At 47.5% G+C, this 19836-nt stretch overlaps 1 protein-coding gene across 1 annotated transcript in view; it reads right to left on the reverse strand.

Moving 5' to 3' along the window:
* LOC144115280 (calcium-activated potassium channel slowpoke-like) overlaps positions 1-19836 on the reverse strand; it is a 68608-nt gene that overhangs the window by 40259 nt on the left and 8513 nt on the right. Inside the window, 8 exon segments of the mRNA XM_077649600.1 lie at positions 1104-1214; positions 4617-4708; positions 6769-6936; positions 7551-7702; positions 8647-8685; positions 8688-8708; positions 8711-8756; positions 10521-10617. Coding sequence (XP_077505726.1) covers positions 1104-1214; positions 4617-4708; positions 6769-6936; positions 7551-7702; positions 8647-8685; positions 8688-8708; positions 8711-8756; positions 10521-10617 — 726 coding nt within the window.

The raw sequence follows: 19836 nt of genomic DNA on the forward strand, positions 1-19836 counted from the left end.
AAGCGAAACAATTGTGCAAAAGATGTCTGGTGGCATAACTTGTGCTTTTTCTATTTGCGTTTTCTATTTGCAGTGACTCTGGCGCTTTATCTTTCTATCACATTTGCCACGCTCGTTTCTACCCGGAGGCAACGACAGAGGCGTCGGTAATGCTTTTTTTTTCACAGCGAACTCTAATTATGAGACTTTCAAGTAGAGTTGCTTAATCACGGAAGTTGCGAAGCCCTCCGCGGTTCTCTGCGGCTACAGTTGCGAAGCTCAATAGACGGACACGCCTCCTGTGGGCTCTGGTGTCATTTGCCGGCGATGCATTAGCAGCTTTTACTCAGTAATGAGCAGGGCGCCCGCGTTCAGTGGGATATACGCAGCCATCTGTATTTTTCAACTCCTGGATCACTCACAATGCTTGGATATTTAAACAAGATGGTCCGTGGAGAATTTACTAAAGGGCGCCGTCTTTTAACGGCCACGGATATTTAAAGGGAAAACAATTCTGAAACCACCCTCAGGTTTTTTTTCCGGAGTGACAGAAAAGCATTATTCCCGTGACTGCGCATTTCTTTCCGATTATAACATCAACGATGATTTCGGTGTTATTTTAAGATAGGTATCCAAGCCTCTTTTCTGTGCTGCTTGGTGCAATGAATTTTCCTTGCGTCACGCTGCCAGTTTGAGTGCAAAGTTTTAGCTTTCATTCGAAAGCCATTTAAATAGGAAATTATCTTATTCGCATTCCGTTCGACATGAGAAATGTCTATACACATACGCCTACTGGTATAATTTAGTTTCAACTCTTGGCAGCTCTTTCGCTGAACGTATACCATCTGGACAAAAATCATTCGCGGTGAGCTACAGGCTATAGTTATTTTATTAAGAAAGGATCAATGTTAAAACTTGATGACTTCTCAAATTTGTTTATATACAGGGAAAAAAAAAGCAGAAAACATAACGCAGGGCGTCAGAACAAAGAAACGTTTAGCAACCTAACACGTGTGGAGAACGTGGCACTTTTAAGCCATGCGGCTGTCATCACTAATTCAGCCATTTCGACGACTAAGGCCACCTGAAGGAAGCGAAGCTAGATATGAAAGACCAAAACTTACCTGTGTAAAAAAACTACCTCTACATCTACATCTTCTCGATCCTCATGGAGGAAATCTTTCAGGAAGTGGGACACAGATTCGTAGGTGATGTGCCCGCAAACCACAATGTGCCTGCAAGCAAAAACAGTGGCCTCCGTGTAAAGGATGCCAATTTCCCGAACGCCACCAGAGTATGCATGCGCTACAAAATGCGAGGAATTCTTGACGCGTCAAAAATATCTACGGAAGCTGACATAACTTCCCCTCTTCTTGTGAGCGCGTTCATTAAAGTTATTTGACGTGGTCTCATAATATTGTACGTCCCCAGTTACACTCTTGAAAGGAACTACAGAAATTCATGAAATGGCAGCAAAAAAAAAAAAAAGGAAGCGAGCTCACGGTGTAACTGTGATAAGAATAACAAGTCGATCTTCGCTGAAGTGACAGTCGCACACACCACAACTTGCCGCCTCGCGAATACATAGACAAGGGACTTTTGAAAAAACACGTAAGCACGGGCGAAAATTATATAAGCTAACTTTTGCCCAAAGCCCAGGAAGACCCTGGGAACAGTAAAGATACCCTAGATAGTTATTAAACCTGTCCCTGCATCTTCAGGCCTGTTCTTGAACACTGCCGTCCGATTACGTTCCCGTGGCTCTACTACGCTATGCGAAATAATTGCTGCAGTAATTAAGGTGAATCCTCAAGGTGCCTGTAGGAACGGCGCTAAACGGACGGTGCTAGCGGGCTATGGTTGGCGCGCGCGCTCGAACATTTTCTACAGAAGTAATCGCGACACAAAGTTCACATCAAGTGACACCAGTGAGTTCACAGTAGGCACCACAGACAGCAGGCAATTTTCAAAGCCAACAGCAAACTGGCCCAGGCAGCATCTTGTACAGCCTGCTGCGGATGACACACACAGCCTGGTACATGTAATATCATATGATGCCACCACACACTCGGAGCTAACGGAGGCCAAAGCACCAAACATGCAACGTTGCCCTTCGTTGTGTCTAATAACAAAAAGTACCATGCCAGCATGCGGAGAAGGACATGCAGCGAGCAGCAACTACGAGTACCGCGGGGAACTAGGGGGGGGGGGGGGGGGGGTCCTGAACGTGCGCGAAGGATGTCGCCTCTACGTTGGCTCCGCTTAGCCGAGGCAGCTGGGGTGTGCCTTCAGCGGCGATTCCTGCGCCTGTCCTAAATCTGAGCGATGCCATAGGGAATGCGTCCTGTTCAGCGCAGCGGCACGTTCCCTAGACCAGCGGAACAGCATGCGCGCAAAGGGACACTACGTGTTCCGCTCTCGAAGCAACCTCCAAGGCGCTGTCGGAAGGCCGAGACTCACACGGGCCAGTCGACGTGGCTACTACTCCACTCTTTTGTTAGCTCTAGTGGCGCCTTAAAAGCATGCAGTTAAAGGAGCTATGTTAGCTGGGTAACGCCAGGCTGCGTAAATGACAAGGTGAATGAGTTCTTCCACGTCTTTAACCAAATATCATGCTCAATTTCGATCCTCCTAGTTGCTAGCGGCCGCGGGGAAGAAGAAAAAAAAATACGGGCCGCCATGAGAGGCGTTAGCGATGTCGTTAGGATTATAACGGACTCCACGGGAGGGGTCCGATTGTCAGGGTGCTCATAGACCATGCAGGGGGAATTCGGCAGTCGGAAAAATGAAAAACCACTACGAAGTAGGGTTAGAGAAATAGAGAGAGAAACTACATTTCTACCAGTGCCACAAAATACACGTTACCTTCGTCCTCTTTCTGACTTGAATGTTCCACCGTACTTTGGCCTTGAACCAATTAGGTCTATGATCTCCGGTATACAGCTAGCGAACACGGCCTATCACAACAGCCGGACAGCAAGAGGAGGAAAAAGAGAGGGAAAGACGGGGAGAGATGAGGGAAAGACAGGAAGAAGAAAGAGAGAGAGAGAGCGAAAGAGGCACTCAACCAGCACCAGGCAACGCCTGTCCGTGATGGCAATGCACTGAACCCACAAATGCTCCTTGGTTCCTGTCCTGCTCTGAACTGCCTAACCGCAAAAGAAAAATAAAAAGCCGGTTTGAGCAAAAAGAAAAAAAAGGGGGAAAATGAAAAAAATACGAGCAGAAAGAGCTGCTCACGCAAGTGACACACAGATGCTTAGAGAGCCAGCACAAGCAAAGGCCATTTTGCTTCCAGCGTGGAAGAGCCAGCATGCGCGATAAATTTGGAAGGTAATCATTCCCTGCACAGCTCGCTAATCTGAACTGAGCTCTCCTTAAGACACCCCACTGTAGAGCAGGGCCGTTATCCGCCCGGATGGAAAACCTGATTGATTAGCTGCTTCGCGTGCGAAACACCTCTGACCGCCTGCTGCTGGTTTTATGGGAGGAGGGAAAGAAGCACCCTGGATCTGCTTAACCCAAGAAAGGATGCAGGAGGCATTCATGGATTGCGTAAGGGGTGGAGATGCGTATCTCCTGGACAGTAAAGGCGGGGAGATCTGCAATGAATGTGCTGTTTTTATCGTTATTTCTGACCGGTCTCAAAATATTCTTCTGCGCACTCGTCCGTCTGAGTAGCATTACTCTAGATGACCTGCTCCAAATTTCCGTATTTATTAACATTGCCTGCTACTTCAGCGGTAAGAAATATCAGGTCAAGTCCATGGACAATAAACTGACCAGTAACATTACCACTCTGTGCTAAAACAAGTGTCTCTCAAGGCAAACTTGCTCAGGAGAAGGAAAACGAGAGTCTAGGGGCTGATACCCCCATTACGCACCAGACGATTTCTACAAGCAACAGCAGTCCTGATCCTGCCTAAATTTTCCGCATTATAGGCGAAAAACGTATAATTTTTTACGCAAAAAAAAGAAAGTATTTTTTGCCTTAAGAAAATCAACTTTCAAGCACGCTCGTTTACCTCGGGAATTAATTTTCTTTTGTACATTTATTTTTTGTTCGCTAAAACGCAAACAAGCGTTCAGATGATTCAGCTCAAGGAGGAAAGTGGACGGGACTTCAAACTCGTAGCCAGTGGCGAAATTATGGCGCGAAAGCCCGCTTGAAAGATTCGCTGCTCGCGGGTACGTGCGCCAGAGAACAGCTATCCAGGGGGGAACGTTCCCTGCGCGTAGCGGGTCGTAATTAAGCCGGCGCCCAGGGGACACGGGAGGCCCGGACTCTACGGCCGCGCCGCGAGCGTGTTGGCCTCCCCGCGGGCAGCGTGCCACACAGCCCAATGTGCAAAGTGACGACACCAGATGCGGCTCGCAACGATGAACGCTTTCTGGCCAGCAACCAACCACTAAGCCGTGCAGGGCAACAAGGCATGCATTAGAGAGAGAGAGAGAGGCACAATACGGACGACGAACGACGTAGGACGACGGCCAAAGTAAAACAACAACAGAACAGGAAAAAGAAAGAGATAAAACAAACGGTGGCAGGAAGAAACCAAACGTGAGCCACACGTCACACGTCGCATGAGGCCTGCCGATAGGTGTACGGCACAACACCGTGGTCACCCACACTGTACCTTTTCCCATGCTCCCGCCTGTACTCGCCGCCATATTTGGGCCTAGTCCCTATCAACTCTAGAATCTCGGGAATGCAACTGGCAAACACGGCCTACGAGAATAGAAAAAGAGAAAGAAAAAAACACAACAAAAAACAAACAAACAAGTGGTCGCTATAGATTGTGCGACGCTCATCACTGCACACGCCTACAAATGTCCCCTCCCGTCTCGAAGCGCTCTCTTCGGCTCCTACGCAATCAGTGCACCTGAAAAGAGCACTCCGCGCCAAGCCAGCTTGGTCGCCACATGGGTGACGGCCGAATGCGGCGCTTTAGAGACAAAACTCTGCTGCTCTCGTCCCAATCGTTTCTCACTGCTCGGAGGGTGCACGTGAGTGTGCTGCACAAGTGGTAACACCACTGCCCCGAGACCAAAGCACTCGTTGAAAAACTGCGCTTACCGAAGCACCGCGAGCAGCAGGTAGCCATTGGAAACGTTGGCTGAGGCTCGTTCGCTACAAACACTGGTGCGCTATTTCATTGGTAACAAGACACGTGTACGTAAGACGGCTGCTTGTGCAATGTCCACTTAAAAGAAAGAAGACTGAGATGTACAGAAATAAAAGACAACTTTGTTGCTGCAACGGTCGGACCACGATACGGGCTCTGGACCGGTTGATTTTGCGTGAACGTACCTTGACGTACACTAAGTGAAAATGAGACACAATAACATAGGCAGGGCACATTTGCAAATTGATAAACTGCAGAGAAAGACAGGAGCCAGAAGTGGTTAGCATCAGACTCCACGCACAATTTCACTGTGACAGCTAAACGTGAAAACGAAACTAAACGAAGTCGCTTACTAATCGACACTTCGCCCTATTCACACCCTTCTTCAAGCTTGAAACGACCGCATCTCAACAAGCACTTCCAGTGACTGCAAGACTTCACAAGCCTTCTACGCTAGCCACCTGTGAAATGTGGGTGAAGTCGGATGCTAGACATACCAGCAGTAAAAAGAAAGGTCACAAGATAATTGCGACAGAAAACATACTCGAGGCACACATCTACAAACTATTAAGTTTAAATGGTCTTGAGAATAACCATAAAGTTTATCATTACAAAGATAATATGATGGGTGCTTGACGGCTTACGACACATGAAACAGTCCGCCTCTCAAACTTGTGCCTTAAAATGCATGTCTTAATAATTTTACGAACAGGATCAAAATCAAGTAACTATTGAAGTGTTTTGTTTACGCTCAATGATGCACCACATTTGTGTCGCCACTGAGACCTCAGAAGTTCTGTAAAAAAAATCCACCTAGGAGAATGTAAAGGCGGTAGTCCGACAAGAGAAAACAGCTAGACAAGTGAGCCATAATGACTGCAGTTTCGATTGCCGACAATGTATATGTAAGCGGGTTACTGAACAACACCAATAAGTTTTCTAGGCATCAGTCCTCTCATGACTACGGAATCTTGCATTCTAAGTTTAGGTAGCATATGTAAGGGAATATACCATTGTACAGAAGAAGACAAACATGGGCGTGACAAAGACGAGGATGACCATGCGCTTCAGCAGCATCGCTATCGCCGTACGTGTTGGTGCTTGACCTGGATAATCTCGGGCACTTCCACTAAATATACGGCGGGGGTTTATTTAAAGGAACTGGGACGACGGGAAGAAGCGGGGAAAACAGCCCGAGATTAGCCAGGTCAAGCACCAACGCGTACGGCGATAGCGATGCTGCTGAAGCGCATGGTCATCCTCGTCTTTGTCACGCCCATGTTTGCCTTCTTCTGTACAAGATTAGATGACATTGCGCTGAGGAATCCTCGAATAAGACAGATAATATCGGCTACCATAACCAACAACGAAAAAAGTTATTTGGAAGTGCAAAATTATTGTGGCTACTCGTAAAATATATTGCACTTCCAAAAAGGTAAAGCCCTAGTGTATGATTTCCTGCTGTGTAGAAAAAAAAAGAAGTTACACTATTAGAAATTACGCATATCTCACATCTATTAGTGGTAAATATCATGAGCAGAAAAGGTAGCCGAGAAGATTAACTGCAAGAAAAAAAAATCATGCCGTATTCTTATACCTTTAAGTACACAGTATGTAAAAAAGGACAAACGGCGGGCAAGACGACGTCGATGGTGGTACTCACCAAGCCGACCAGTATGAAGAGTACTATGAAGACTTGTCCCAGTGTTGTCTGACAGTATACGTCACCATAACCCACAGTGGACATTGTTACAATCAGGTAGTACACACACTCCCAGTACGTCAACTTGCGAGCATTGGCGAAGTCGAGGGGGTCGCCAGAATTCTCCAACTGGGGAAGACACAATCGGCCGTTACCAAGAGCAAGCGAATGCGCCCTTTTGCATTCGCTGACGCGCAAAAAAAAAAAGGGGGCTGAAGAAATCCTCGCGCATGTCGCATCCGCGAGGATTCCTCCGGCCACATGGCGCTTCTTTCCGAACAAATGCTAAGCCAAAGCTCCTCTTTTTTTAACCAGAGCACACAGCGTGCTTAAAAAGCTGGCGAGCCACTTTCCGTGCGACTTGAACAGCTGCCGCACCGTACAGGGCGCTTGTCTTCAGCTCGAGCTTGTATGCTTATATGGATCGTGTGCATCCCATTTGCATGGATGCCTGAAGCTTGTACCGTCATTGACAAACGTTTGCGGGATGCTGGCTCACGCAAAATAAAAAAAAATATTTTGGTGTGGTCTGACGAGGCAAGTCATGAAAAGCATTGGAGCACCAAGGCACATGCGTGCTCCATCTTCAGAAAAAGTAATTCCAGCTGGCTTGATGACGAGCCAACGCAGAAGTCATTTTTTTTTCTTCCCGCGAATCCGCATCGTGCAAACTTTTGCCCATGGCTGCGCATGCGGCTTCGAGGGCTGTTGGGAGACAGACCGGGGAAAGGCGGCGCGCTTACCAGATGGATAATTCCCGCGGCGGTCAGCCAGACGCTGATGACGATGGAGACGAGCTGGGCGAGTCGGATAGAGCTGCTTGTCTTGAGGACGTTCAGGTACTGCAGGATGTCGGGCACAGACATCATTCGCAGAGCTCGCAGAAAACGGAGGCCTGCAAGACGGGGGCGCGCTCGCAGCACCACAGTGGAGCCTTGCACGGTTCCCTTGCCGTCCACCCACTCTGCCCCCCCCCCCCCCCCCCCCCCGCCCGTGAAAGAGCAGCGAAGCTTCTACGGGTGACACTCGCAGGGGAGGGGGCTACCGCTACCGATTCCGAAAACCACGCACTTACAGTGTGCAGTGAGTAACGCGACTCCATGAATCTCGCCCATTAATGTAGTGCAGCGTGGATTTTACTCACTATCTACCGATGTGTGTTTGCAGAAAGCTTAAGCAGGAGCGACAATTTTTGTAAAAAAGACAAAAAAGGAAGTAAAGGAAAAAAAAAGCGATGGCGAGACGAAAATACGGACGCCACCAGTCCGGATTAACGCTATTCTGTCGCTGTCAAAGAGCATCCCTGCAGTCTTGCATGTCAGAGTGCAAGAGTGTACAGACGCCCTGTTGCACCCTGAGAAAGGGAGAGGAGCGAGCGGTGATGATTTCAAGGAAGATATGTGATGCGTATGGTACAAGAGTTAGGTTTATGATTTATGAAGGTTTAACGTCCCAAAGCAATCAGGCTTTGAGAGACGCCGTAGTGAGGGCTCCGGAAATTTTGACCACTTGGGGTTCTTTAACGTGCACCGACATCGCACAGTACACGGGCCTCTAGAATTTCGCTCCGTCGAAATTCGACCGCCGCGGCCGGGATGGTACAAGAGTCCCGTTGTCGTGATTGTTCCGCAAGTACGTGATCTGACGCGATGCACTGCAGCGATTATCTTCATTATAGCGAAATTAAAAAACTAAAGCCGTCAGACGGCAATTTTTCTCATGCATGTCGCTGATTTCCATTTTGGAGTTGTTCGTGTGAGACGTACAGCAGGACCTGTCCTGATTTTGAGACTCGTTACAGCGAAAGGTGTAAACAGCAGAGAAAGTGCGGCCACTTACCAATCCATGTACGGTCTAAGTAGATAGAAACGAAGGACGCGGAATGGTGAAGTAATCAACAATGAATATAGCTCCAACATGAACCACAACTTATCGCTGGCTGCAATGAACTGGAAAGTGAGAAAAACAACCGGAGCATTACCTGCTTGTCGCCGAGGTGCCAATTCGAAATACGCACAGAATCACTGCACAATCACGACACTACCACACACCCACACACACATATATACATAAAAAAAAAACACACAGCGACATCAATGTGCTGACAATAACACATGAAAACACTAATTGCATATTTTCTCTATTACACCAGCATCTAACTCACAACTTTCCAAAATCTCCACAATCGACAGTGCGTCGCACTGACGTCATCGTTCGTCTGCGTAGCGCAGCCTAGAGCGCAGAGGGACCGTATAAGAGAGGCATTCGACTGGCGAGCGCGCCGCCACGTGTGGGCGCGCTCGTGAGAGCTTCAGATTGCGAATTTTTCTGCGATTACTGCATTCTAGCATTTTCACGCACATCAACTACGCAGATGCGTAAGCGCGTCAAAAATAGGTCAAAAATAGGTGCGTCAAAAAGCGGTTAACCGGCGACAGTAGAAATCACTTAAAATTTGTCACTGTAACGAAGATTGTCGAGAGAATGGCTTGGCTCGATATATAGCGACACGCCTGCAGCGGGAGCAGGAGAGGAGGAACAGTTGACAAGCGCGACAATTGGCGTTTAGTAAACTTGGTGCTTGGCTAGTTGGTTAAGCATTTCTTTGAAACAGGTCAGCGCTAAAAAAAGACAAACACACGGCGTGTCCGTCGTTCTCCTCGCCGTGTGTTTTGTCTTTTTTAGCGCTGACCTGTTTCAAAGAAATAGCAACAATTGGCCGTCAGTCCCCTCCGCTCTCCTTGTTTTTCTCACATCGGAAAGAGGGCCGAACATGTTCATTAAGACGCGCCATCAATCCTGACGTAATGATGTAACCGACGAATGCGATGTCGACGTCGTGCCAATGTTCTCGCTTTCGATCCGTCCATTCAACGCCGAAATGCGAAGTCGCCGCGCAGAGTATTGAACGGAGGTTCTGCTTCCGCGCTGAACGCATAGATGGCGCCACCTTAGCAGCGCCTGCTGTCGGATACGCAGCACGGCGGTGTTTTTAATCACCTCAAATAAAAACAGCTCTAGAGAACTAGTAACGCATTTTGTTTTTCCACAAAAAGCTACACCCTGGGTTACGTGGGTGACACTGCGCACAGTGAGGTGGGCTTCGGGCTTATTTCAACAAAGACATACGGTTCTTCAACGTGCGTCGAAATCTACGCGCGTGGGAGTACTCGTACTTCGCTTACGTTAAAAACGCGGCCGCCGTGAACGGCCATCGAACCGTGGCCTCGCGTAAAAGCAGGAGCACAGCGCCATTGACACTCAGCGACCACGCGCAGCGGGTTCATCGCCTTCATTCTGCCCGGCTCCGCGTCTGCGCTATCTGAAAGTGCGATTCAAATAAGCAGGCTTGCCCCGAGCCTTTTACTGCTGCCGTCACCTTATCAAATTACCAGCACAATAGATGTCTGAAACGCGATTTTTTTTCTTTTCTGGAGCTTGTCAACGCCTCTGCGAAATTAAAATTTGGTTCCGTACCCCCCCCCCCCCCCCCCCCCTCCTCCCAAGAAAAAGAAAAGGAACGTGGGTTTGGCTCCAGTTCTGCTGTGGCGATTTACCCGAGTTATGCAAATGACACTATTGCCACCGGCTTAGCTAAAATTGAGTAGCGAAATAAAACAAATTGTCAGCAGCCTGCCGTTTCCACGTGCCGGCCATGTTTTGGAGAGTTGTGGTTACCGGACAGTCGTGAGAAGTAAAACGTTCATACTCACACGTATAAAAAAATAGACCATGAAGAATATATTGAGAGCTAGATCTATTTGCTGCGTTGTGTTCGTCGACCAAGACTGGCATTTCTCGACTCCGTCTCTGAAATAGGAGTGGTGAGCACGGTTAAAGTAACGTCGGTTTGCGGTTGCACAGGTATACACTTGTTTCCTATATATTCTGACATACTCGTCGGTTGCATGGCTCTCAACTCTGTACACGACGGTTCATCTAAGCTCGCGTGATTCGTAGGCGTGTAGCAATCGTGTGCTCTGCATCTCAAGAGAGAGACATTTGGTGTTTGCAGGGCAAGAACACACAGCACGATACATAGCCCAGGCTCAATTTATCAAGAGCACAGACATGCAAAAATTTTGCGCATGCTGGTCATTCCCGTCTTTTCCAGACAATTTTTTTTCACCTAGCAAATTCCGATCTGTCCAGTACGCTTCAGCGAACTAATTGTGACATTTCTTTTTTTGCCGTTAATACATTATAGTCGTGTTTTTCCGCGAGCCGCACATTACAAAACAGAGTTGCACCGAATTCGCGCCCCTCAATGGGTTCAACTCTTGTTCTATTTTTTTTAAGGCCTTTCGCGGAGGATCCACGCTTCAATTGCTGAGGCAGCGATGGCATTTCGCGTTGCATGGCCACTAGTGTGGTACGGCTTCCATGATGCCACATTGAAATTTTCTCAAACGCAAATTTTTTATAGAAAAAAATAATTTCGAGAACACGGACAGCATAAAGAGGAACGTGGATATCAGAGACCATTTTTTCTTTAAACCTTGGACCTCGAGGCAGGCCATGTGAGCCATGACATCTCGCCCTCCGCCACCCAACACCAACGCCCTTACCCCTCCAAAACAGCAGACACGATGGCACGAGACTTGCACTACTAGCAGAGTCGAAGAGACCATGCACATTCCTTTGCGCATGCGCACGCACTTGCAAGGCCGAGTAGCAAGCACTTATATCTACGTTCACGAGTGCACACTTAGAAGGCGAGCTCACGGGGCAAACGCATGCACCAGTATGAAGAGATGAGGGCAGCACAAGCTTCAAACACACTGCAGACTGGACAAAACTGAACAAAAAATAAAAAAAAAGTATGGAAGTGAAATCAGAGCACGAAACTGCCCGAATACAAATCAGTAACACGGCAATGTGTTGAAAATTATTCCTGGAATGAATATCTTGAGATTTGTGTTCCATGTTTTATTATATACAATCTTCGAAACGTAGAAATAAAAGTTGTTCGTTCTTTCCCCGCGCGTCGATCCACCTGCTTATATATATATATATATATATATATATATATATATATATAATATATATATATATATATATATATATTATATATATATATATAAATATATATATATAATATATATATATATATATATATATATATATATATATATATATATATATATATATATATATATATTAAGAAAACCAAGGTGCATAGGGAATGGTTTCCTATTTTTTGTTTAATTTCTAGTGCAATGAATTGCTTTTTTTAAAGAAAATTACTTATAAAGCAGCAGAAAAAACAACCATGCCGCCGGTGGGATCCGAACCCACGACCTCCGGAATTTCGCGTCCAGCGCTCTTGGTAAGAGCACCGGTCGTGGGTTCGGATCCCACCGGCGGCATGGTTGTTTTTTTCTGCCAACAGCACCGGACGCGATATTCGGAGGTCGTGGGTTTGGATCCCACCGGCGGCGTGGTTGTTTTTTTTTGCTGCTTTATAAGTAATTTTCTTTTAAAAAAAGCAATTCATTGAGACTAGAAATTAAAAAAAATAGAAACCATTCCCCTATGCACCTTGGTTTCGGTGACTTAGTTTCCTTAATATGTTTGTCAAACGAGCCCCTCATTTCACTTGCCTTGTCTGCTAATATATATATATATATATATATATATATATATATATATATATATATATATATATATTATATATATATATATATATATATATTATATATATATATATATATATATAGTGCTGTCCATCAGAATACAGCTAAGACGTGTTAACTAGCAAGCTGGCAAACTATATTGAATAGTTAACTTTTAAACCATTAGTTAGGCTCTTTAATTACAGAGAGGCGAGTAGCCCACCGCAAGTAATATCCATATCAGTTTTTATAATTTCAAAAACGCGGTTACCCCCGGCGCTGTGGATCAACAAATTATGGCTACATCAAGCCTAAAATACATGCGCTTTCGAGAAGCTTGCAGGCAAAGCAACCTCTCCAGTGCACATAACAAGTCGAAACAGCCAAAATTTGTTGGGCCACAGTGCCGGGGGTAACCGCGTTTTCGAAATTATAAAAATTGATATGGATATTACTTACGGTGGGCTAAACGCCTCTCAATAAATAGATTATATTTATGATATAATGAATAGATTATAGATTATAATAGATAAATTATGTTTTACTAACAGATTATATTGGGACTAGAAAAAGAAAAAAATTGTGTCCAGGCAGTAATAGCTAAAAGTTAGCTATTCATTATTAGTCAACCAGCCTGCTAGTTAGCTCGTCTTATCTGTATTCTGATGTATACTACACCGCTGACAATGCTATGGCGAAAAAAAAAAGGGCTCTGCTATCTCAAAAAGCCTATCTTCAAAAAATTCGTAAAGTCTCAGGTGAAACACCCTGTATATAGCACGGAAGCATTTACCGCAACCATTCTACAATGTATACTTCATCCCACGGCACAGACAAAAAGAAAAAGCGCGCGTCCCGCTCCGGCGATCGGCCTAACGATATACAACAGCGCGAGTTGCTGGCGCTGCTTGTTCCGTTCAAATACGAGGGCGCGCTCCAAGAAAGACCCCAGACGCTTTCATTCCGGCGCTCTCTCCTTTTTCCTTCCTTTTCCCGGGGAGGCGCGCGCGCGGCACTTTGCGCATCGAGCACGGCCACAGCTCAGACCCTAAACCAGCGCAGTGATGCAGTTCACCCCCGCATAAAACTTGCGCCAACGACTGTTTCTCAGTTTGGCGGCGGCCACGAATTACAAGAAACGGCCTCGTGGCACGCGCCGCGGGCAAAAACGCCGAGAAACAGCCAGAAACGAAAGGCATAAGTCAGCTGACAACGCGGAACGATATTTAGAATTGGGCCAGACGGATAAATCAGGGCCGCCGGGCCGCGCTTCTGACAATTCTGACGGCCCCGCATTCATTGCGCCTCTTGCAGAGCCGAGTGGACGGTGCTCCCGGGAGCCACATCTCCTCGGGCAGCGGCGCAAAGCAGTCGCGGCCAAAGGGGATGATGCCGCCCAGGAGAGCTGTTTCACTCGCCCACGCTGTCAACTAGTCTGTCAATTTATTACCGCCTCGCGCGTGCGCGAAACGCTCGCGTCTCGTTTCTCGTCGTGCGCGATTTGCCTCGGCGGCCGCGCGGCCCCCCTGACAGAACCAACGGTTGCTGAGTCTCTGGTAACCGTTTCCCGTATAGTTAGATACTTCCAATCAGCTCAAGACGCGGCGCCAGAGTTCTGGTCGCACAAAAGGTCGCGCGGAATACCTTATGCGCGAAAGTTTTCTCACTGCGACGTTGACCACAAACCGCTGACTGCTCCCATCGCTTTATATCACTGCAAGTCATGGGTTGGCGGGCCGCTCGATAAGCTTGTTTCTGAGGAATAGCCCGCGGACTGCGCTCGCTGACAATTCTGGCGCGAGCGGAGGGTCCGGTCGAGGATAAATGCGCGACTTCGCGTGCTGAATATTCACGAAGGCGCAGTTAAGACTGGTTTGAAACAGTTTCGTTCAACTCCTTGGCTTAAGCTGTGAACAGCTCAGTTCACGTACACGAAATGCGAAATGTTTACAGCCCCGGGTCGAAAGCCTTCTGGCCAGCTAGTTTGTTTGCGAGCCCCGCAGTTGAACGGTTGCGGCACACCCGAAGTTCCAAATCTCCGATGGGGGAGAAAGGCCCTCGTCTCCACCCCTCCGGCCTTTCCGAGCTTCGGAGGGGCAGTAACTGCGCGACTGTACAAGCTCAAAAGCAACCACGGTGGCCGGAAGACTTTTAACCGAGTCATCCCATCATCTATGCGATATTTTTACCTACGGTACTCTTCGTTCAGTAAATTAGACGGGCGGTTCTCTAAACTGTCTTCTCGTCGCAATTAAATTACAAAAAATGCAACAAACCTAGCAATGTCCTTCACCCGCGGACACCGAGGACACTGGCCGCGGGATTTCGAAGTGATATGGAATATGAAGTTATATAGAGAACGCCATACAAAAAAAAAAAACGGAAACCGCGCTAAGGCGTGACAAATGCCGAGGCCCTGATGCAAGAACCCTTTAGTGAGACAGGCGTCGCCGATCTCTCCTCTATGTGAAGCCTTCACGTCTCCGATTGCACGACATGGGTACGCGAAACGGCACGGCATGAAGCCGGCGATGCTGCCTGTACGAGACCGGGCCATCGTTGTGTCACGCTCGTGTCACTCCCGTCTCATCCTGAACTGTCCTGCTCAAACTATAGTCAGCCAACCGGCGGTGTTTGTTTTACTGCAAGCCTTCGTCTCGTGCCGCAGCTATCGCTTTTCAACGCGTGATACTATTGTAACTTGCGAGGAATCTAGCGACTCTCTATAGTCACCGACTATGCACTGTTTTTTTCCTGCTCAAGAAATGTTGGACGTGACGGCAAAAAAAAAGGGGGGCACTAGCACAGCATGTCGACTCCGAACTCATTTACTCGCTTCGATGTGCGCGTCACTTCGTGACGACATGACGCAGTTTTCCCCTTTTTCACGCGTGCAATGTGGCGCAGTTAAGCCTCAAGCGCGATAAGACGTAACGCGCCTACGCACGGCTATGAAACAACCAGACCTGGCTACTTGGCGGTTAGGACACGAACCGAAGTTAGTTGCCACCCTCTGATTCTATCATCAGTTGTATAGTGTTAACGCGTCCCCTAAATATACTTCACATCCCGTTTTCCGATTCCAAGTCAGGCCGGCACTTTTTGACCCTTGTTTTCAAAACGGGAGATAATAGGCATCCGCAGCAGAAAAAGTAAAGCATCTATTAAGCGAAACATTGTTCACATCTTAGTATCCTTCAGTTGTAGAGGGCTGCGCAGCTTCAATTTAAAAGGAAGTAGCAAAACTGCACAGGCCAACTGTCGGGAGAGAGAAGCTCGGTGTATGCGCTGAGCGCTTCACTTCCCGGTAAGCAAAAGCCGAACAAGCCAACGACCTGAAATTCCTGAACGCGCTGAACTACGAAAATAAAAAAAAACCTTCAGAAGTTTCTGAACTTAACAGTGTAGAGTCAAGCTACTCCAAATATTTGCGAAGAACGATTCTCAGAGTTCCTTTGCGGTAGCGCCCTGCGCGATGAACTACTTTTTAAAGCTAAACCAAGCGGGAGAACCAGTCAAATGCACACAATACACGATACTTAACGCTGAGGTGAGGCTGTGATGCTGAGCGATTCTGCAACCAACCTACAAAGTTTCCCGCTGGAAAATGTACCAATCTTTGTCAACTTTAGCATACAGTGGCAAAAAAAAAATTGTTCTACGTTCCAAACATTTAGCGGAAGGCCCACACCAAGGCTATCGAAAAGGTCGTAGTTTAAAAAAGCGACTATACCGTTAACAAAACTAGTTTGTTCGCCAGACGTCAAATATAGTTTTGCCAGTAGGGTTCGCAACACAGCCATGGGTTTCTTTGTACAACTAGTACTTTTTTTTCAATTAAAACTAACCACATTCTGTTTAACAGTGAACCGGTTCCAGAACGCGTAGAGGATAAACACTTCGTCGTACGAGGCAGAAACAAATTCGCAACGAGTTTACAGCGACTTTATTCTCGAGTTGAACACTCTGGCTAAACCAGGATGAAAGACGCGAATTCACTCAACTGAAGGCGCATTTTTAAAGCTTTCCGGCGAGTAAGCCAACTACGATACTCATACCATGTGAACTACACGCCATTAAGTTTTATAAAATGTTTGAAACAATCAGATGCGTTGACAGCAGAACCATGGTTCAATAAACACACAAGCTTGCGAGCCTACGTACTCTGGGTTGTCCATGCTGTCCGTGACTCTTGGCAGAAACCTCGTGCTCAAGAGCGTTTTTAGGGGTCTACCATTAAAAAGCGAGAAATTAATAGTTAACCGAACGTCGATAAACTATAGGTCTACATTGATCTGTGTAAGAGATGGGCTGCCGGCGCTTAAAACTTGACCGTAGTTCCGAACGCAAGTATACAGTGTCGGTATGAAGGATCTCTTTCACTTAGTAGATGATCCGCCTCAAAACTGGCTCTTTGCAGCACATATGATAATACGGCAAGGAACAAGATGCTGTCACTTCAGCGAAACACGTGTCGTTTACGCTAGTCGCGCGTATTTTTTGCCCGTTACGTGTGCTTACTTTTCTGGTCTCTGTCCATTCTTCGACTCTTCGTAAAACCGCGAGGGTATATAACACTACATTCAACGTATGCTCCCTCAACTCTGAGAAAGAGAAAACGCGTGTAGTGCTTTGGGCGTCGGACCCTTAACCCCGAGGCCACAGCTTCCGGCCCCAACTGTTGCATGACGACAACAACCGTTAAGGATTCCAGTGTACCAAATGTTCGACGTGCCTCAGGCTACCCAGTATGTACAAACGTAACGCTCAAAACGTGCATCTTATTTTTTACCTCTAGGAGCCTGTGCTTTATGAGTAGCTAATACTCTGTATAAAGCGCTGTCTACACATTGCCACTCTTTCGCCACAAAAATGCATCCTTCCGCCTCTGGTAACGCAGTCTTTCTCAGCGCCACTACATTCCTGAAGGGTCCTTTCCTCGCACTGCCCACGCATAGCGATGAGTTTAATCCAAGTAGTTGTCGTGGCGCACTATCTGACATCGCGGTCATTCTCTAGTAGCGCAGAACTTTTCCCTCGTCCATACCTCGTCTACTGCGAGCTGGACCAGGAGTACGGGAATGGCTACATAGGGCACTGCGCTGTTCAGGATGCTAAGGTATTTACTCGGACGCGAGCATTAATTACTGCTGCTAAAAGCATGTATCCTGGGCCACGTCATGCCAGTTAAGCCGTGTATCAGAAACGTTATACTAGTGCAACAACTGTGGCTGTATTAGTTTCTTCTAATTCAGCGGTAATAAATATCTGTATTGCGAAGTTAAATATCGTCTATTTAGTTATTAGAGTCCGTATACCTCTCATATGATCTCACTTTACCCCCCCCCCCCCAAAAAAAAAAAAAAAAAACGAAATTCTTGATGAAGATGTTCACAATCAGCGATGACCAGCGACGTGGATGCTTCATTGTGCAGAGACTTGAACGTGTAGGCGCCAGACATCGATAGAGACAACACACAAGCATGCCTTCAGATGATCACACATAGCAGTCGTGAAATGTTCAAGTCCTGACGGTGTGACTACACTGGTTAAATTCGTGAAACTCGGTACTTCAACGTCGCAAAGGAGTCGGTTGCCGTTTAGACCACCTCGAGGCTCAAAAGTGAGAAATGTACAGCCCTGTTGCTTTTCCTTCCTTTATTCGCTACTTACAATGGCGACGCTCCCAGCGTGAAACGCGGTTTCCTTCTTCGTTCTGCAAGTCGCCCTCACCGCGCAGTGCCACACAGGCCAATATCGAGGCACGTATTTGAACCAGGGCCGGGAAAGGCAGGCAAGCCCTCTTACCACACTTTCCGCCATGCCTCAACACTGCCTCGAGAGCGCTGGGATGCTAAGCAGTCGCGCCGACGAGTTCTAGTGGCTCACTTCTATACTGCAGGACGGAAAATACGAAGTCGCTGCTAAGCGCGCGATGACAAAAAGCACAAGAGCACAAAAAGGCGACTCGAATTAGCTGCTGCTTCTTAGCCTTCTATCGTCCCCTCATTTTTAACACCTGGGAAGAGCAAGCCGAATTTGCTATCGGCTCTTGTGTGGTAAAATTTAAAAAAAATCCATAAAATGAAAAAAAAGAAAGGCAAGACAAGTCAAGAGCCGGCGGTGCGATTGCTCGACATCCGCGTTGTCCTTTCATGAGGGTTGGTTGGGCACAGTCCATCGTCACGGCTTGCTTGAAGACTTCACGACTGCGCAGCGTGCCGTGCTCGAACAAAGGTGGCTTGAGCGCCGCGACAGTGGCTACGTAGACACGGTGCAGAGGGGGACACGTGCGCAGGGAAGGCGGCCCGCTCCGGAGAGTACGCATAGTAGTGCACCGTGCAGCGCGGGACCACCGCTGTGCGCCAAAGCCGCGGGGCTCCGCAGAGCCAGGCCGTACTTACTGTGTGTCACTGTGAGACATGTTTTTGGTGACGGAAAAGACAGATATTCACCAACGTGTATACCGCTCTGTGCGCACGCGCGCGCTTCGTTAAGGCACTGCAGAAACGAAGCAGCTACTTTGTTCGAAGCTCGCGCCACCCCGTTTCTCTCAAAGGTGAGAGCAAAAAAAAAAACACTAAAATAAAGTCGGGAGGAATCGCTCATCCTGTGTGTGAAACAAGGAAAGGAGCCTTGGTCTTTCCGCGAAAGCAGCGGTCTCGGTTACATGGTGATGCCCATTCAAGCACGTGGGAAACGGAAACCTCCGAAAGAATGCTTATTTTAACATGCAGCGCAAGGTATGATAGGGTATTTAACTACGAACTCGACTGCAGTGTTGGCATTAATGCTTCGTGGCATGCAATGCCATCGTGAAAGGAGTGCTCAAGAGCATCGGACTGCAGCCGATGTACTGGCACGCTCTCGCGCAATGAATTTGAGTGGTTTCTTTCGCTTGCAGACAGACGTCAGGGCTAAATTTTTACAAGCATGACTCCGTCGAAGCTGGACAAAGCGTCACAACTTTACGCGCTCCTTTCCACGGGGCCAGCAGACTGATTGCAGCATCCCCACAGAGACGAAATAACCCACGGGTCAACTCGGGGTGAACGACGGTCCAGCCCACAAACGGACTTGAGAGCGCAAAGATTGAGATGCCAACAAGCGAATGTCCTTTCGTCATTCATACACAGGATGACGTCGCTTTACAAAGGTCACGCCACACGAGACGAAGAAAAGAAGCGGCTTCGATCCCTCCCTTTGCGACTGCAATTCACTCCCAGCACAGGTGCGAATTCAAAGCGGCTTGCGCCCTCAACGTGGGTAAGGAATGACAAGCGGCTCCATCAAAAAAATTCTATATAGTAGGCGAGCTCTTGTATACCGGCCCGCGGCTATACATATAGATCTACAAGCGCTCTCACAAAAGCTGGCCTTTAAAGCGAACGCCCCGAACGTTGGAGGCCGATAA

Source organism: Amblyomma americanum, chromosome 1 (genome assembly GCF_052857255.1).
Source record: "Amblyomma americanum isolate KBUSLIRL-KWMA chromosome 1, ASM5285725v1, whole genome shotgun sequence".
NCBI classification, from domain to species: Eukaryota; Metazoa; Arthropoda; class Arachnida; order Ixodida; family Ixodidae; genus Amblyomma; species Amblyomma americanum.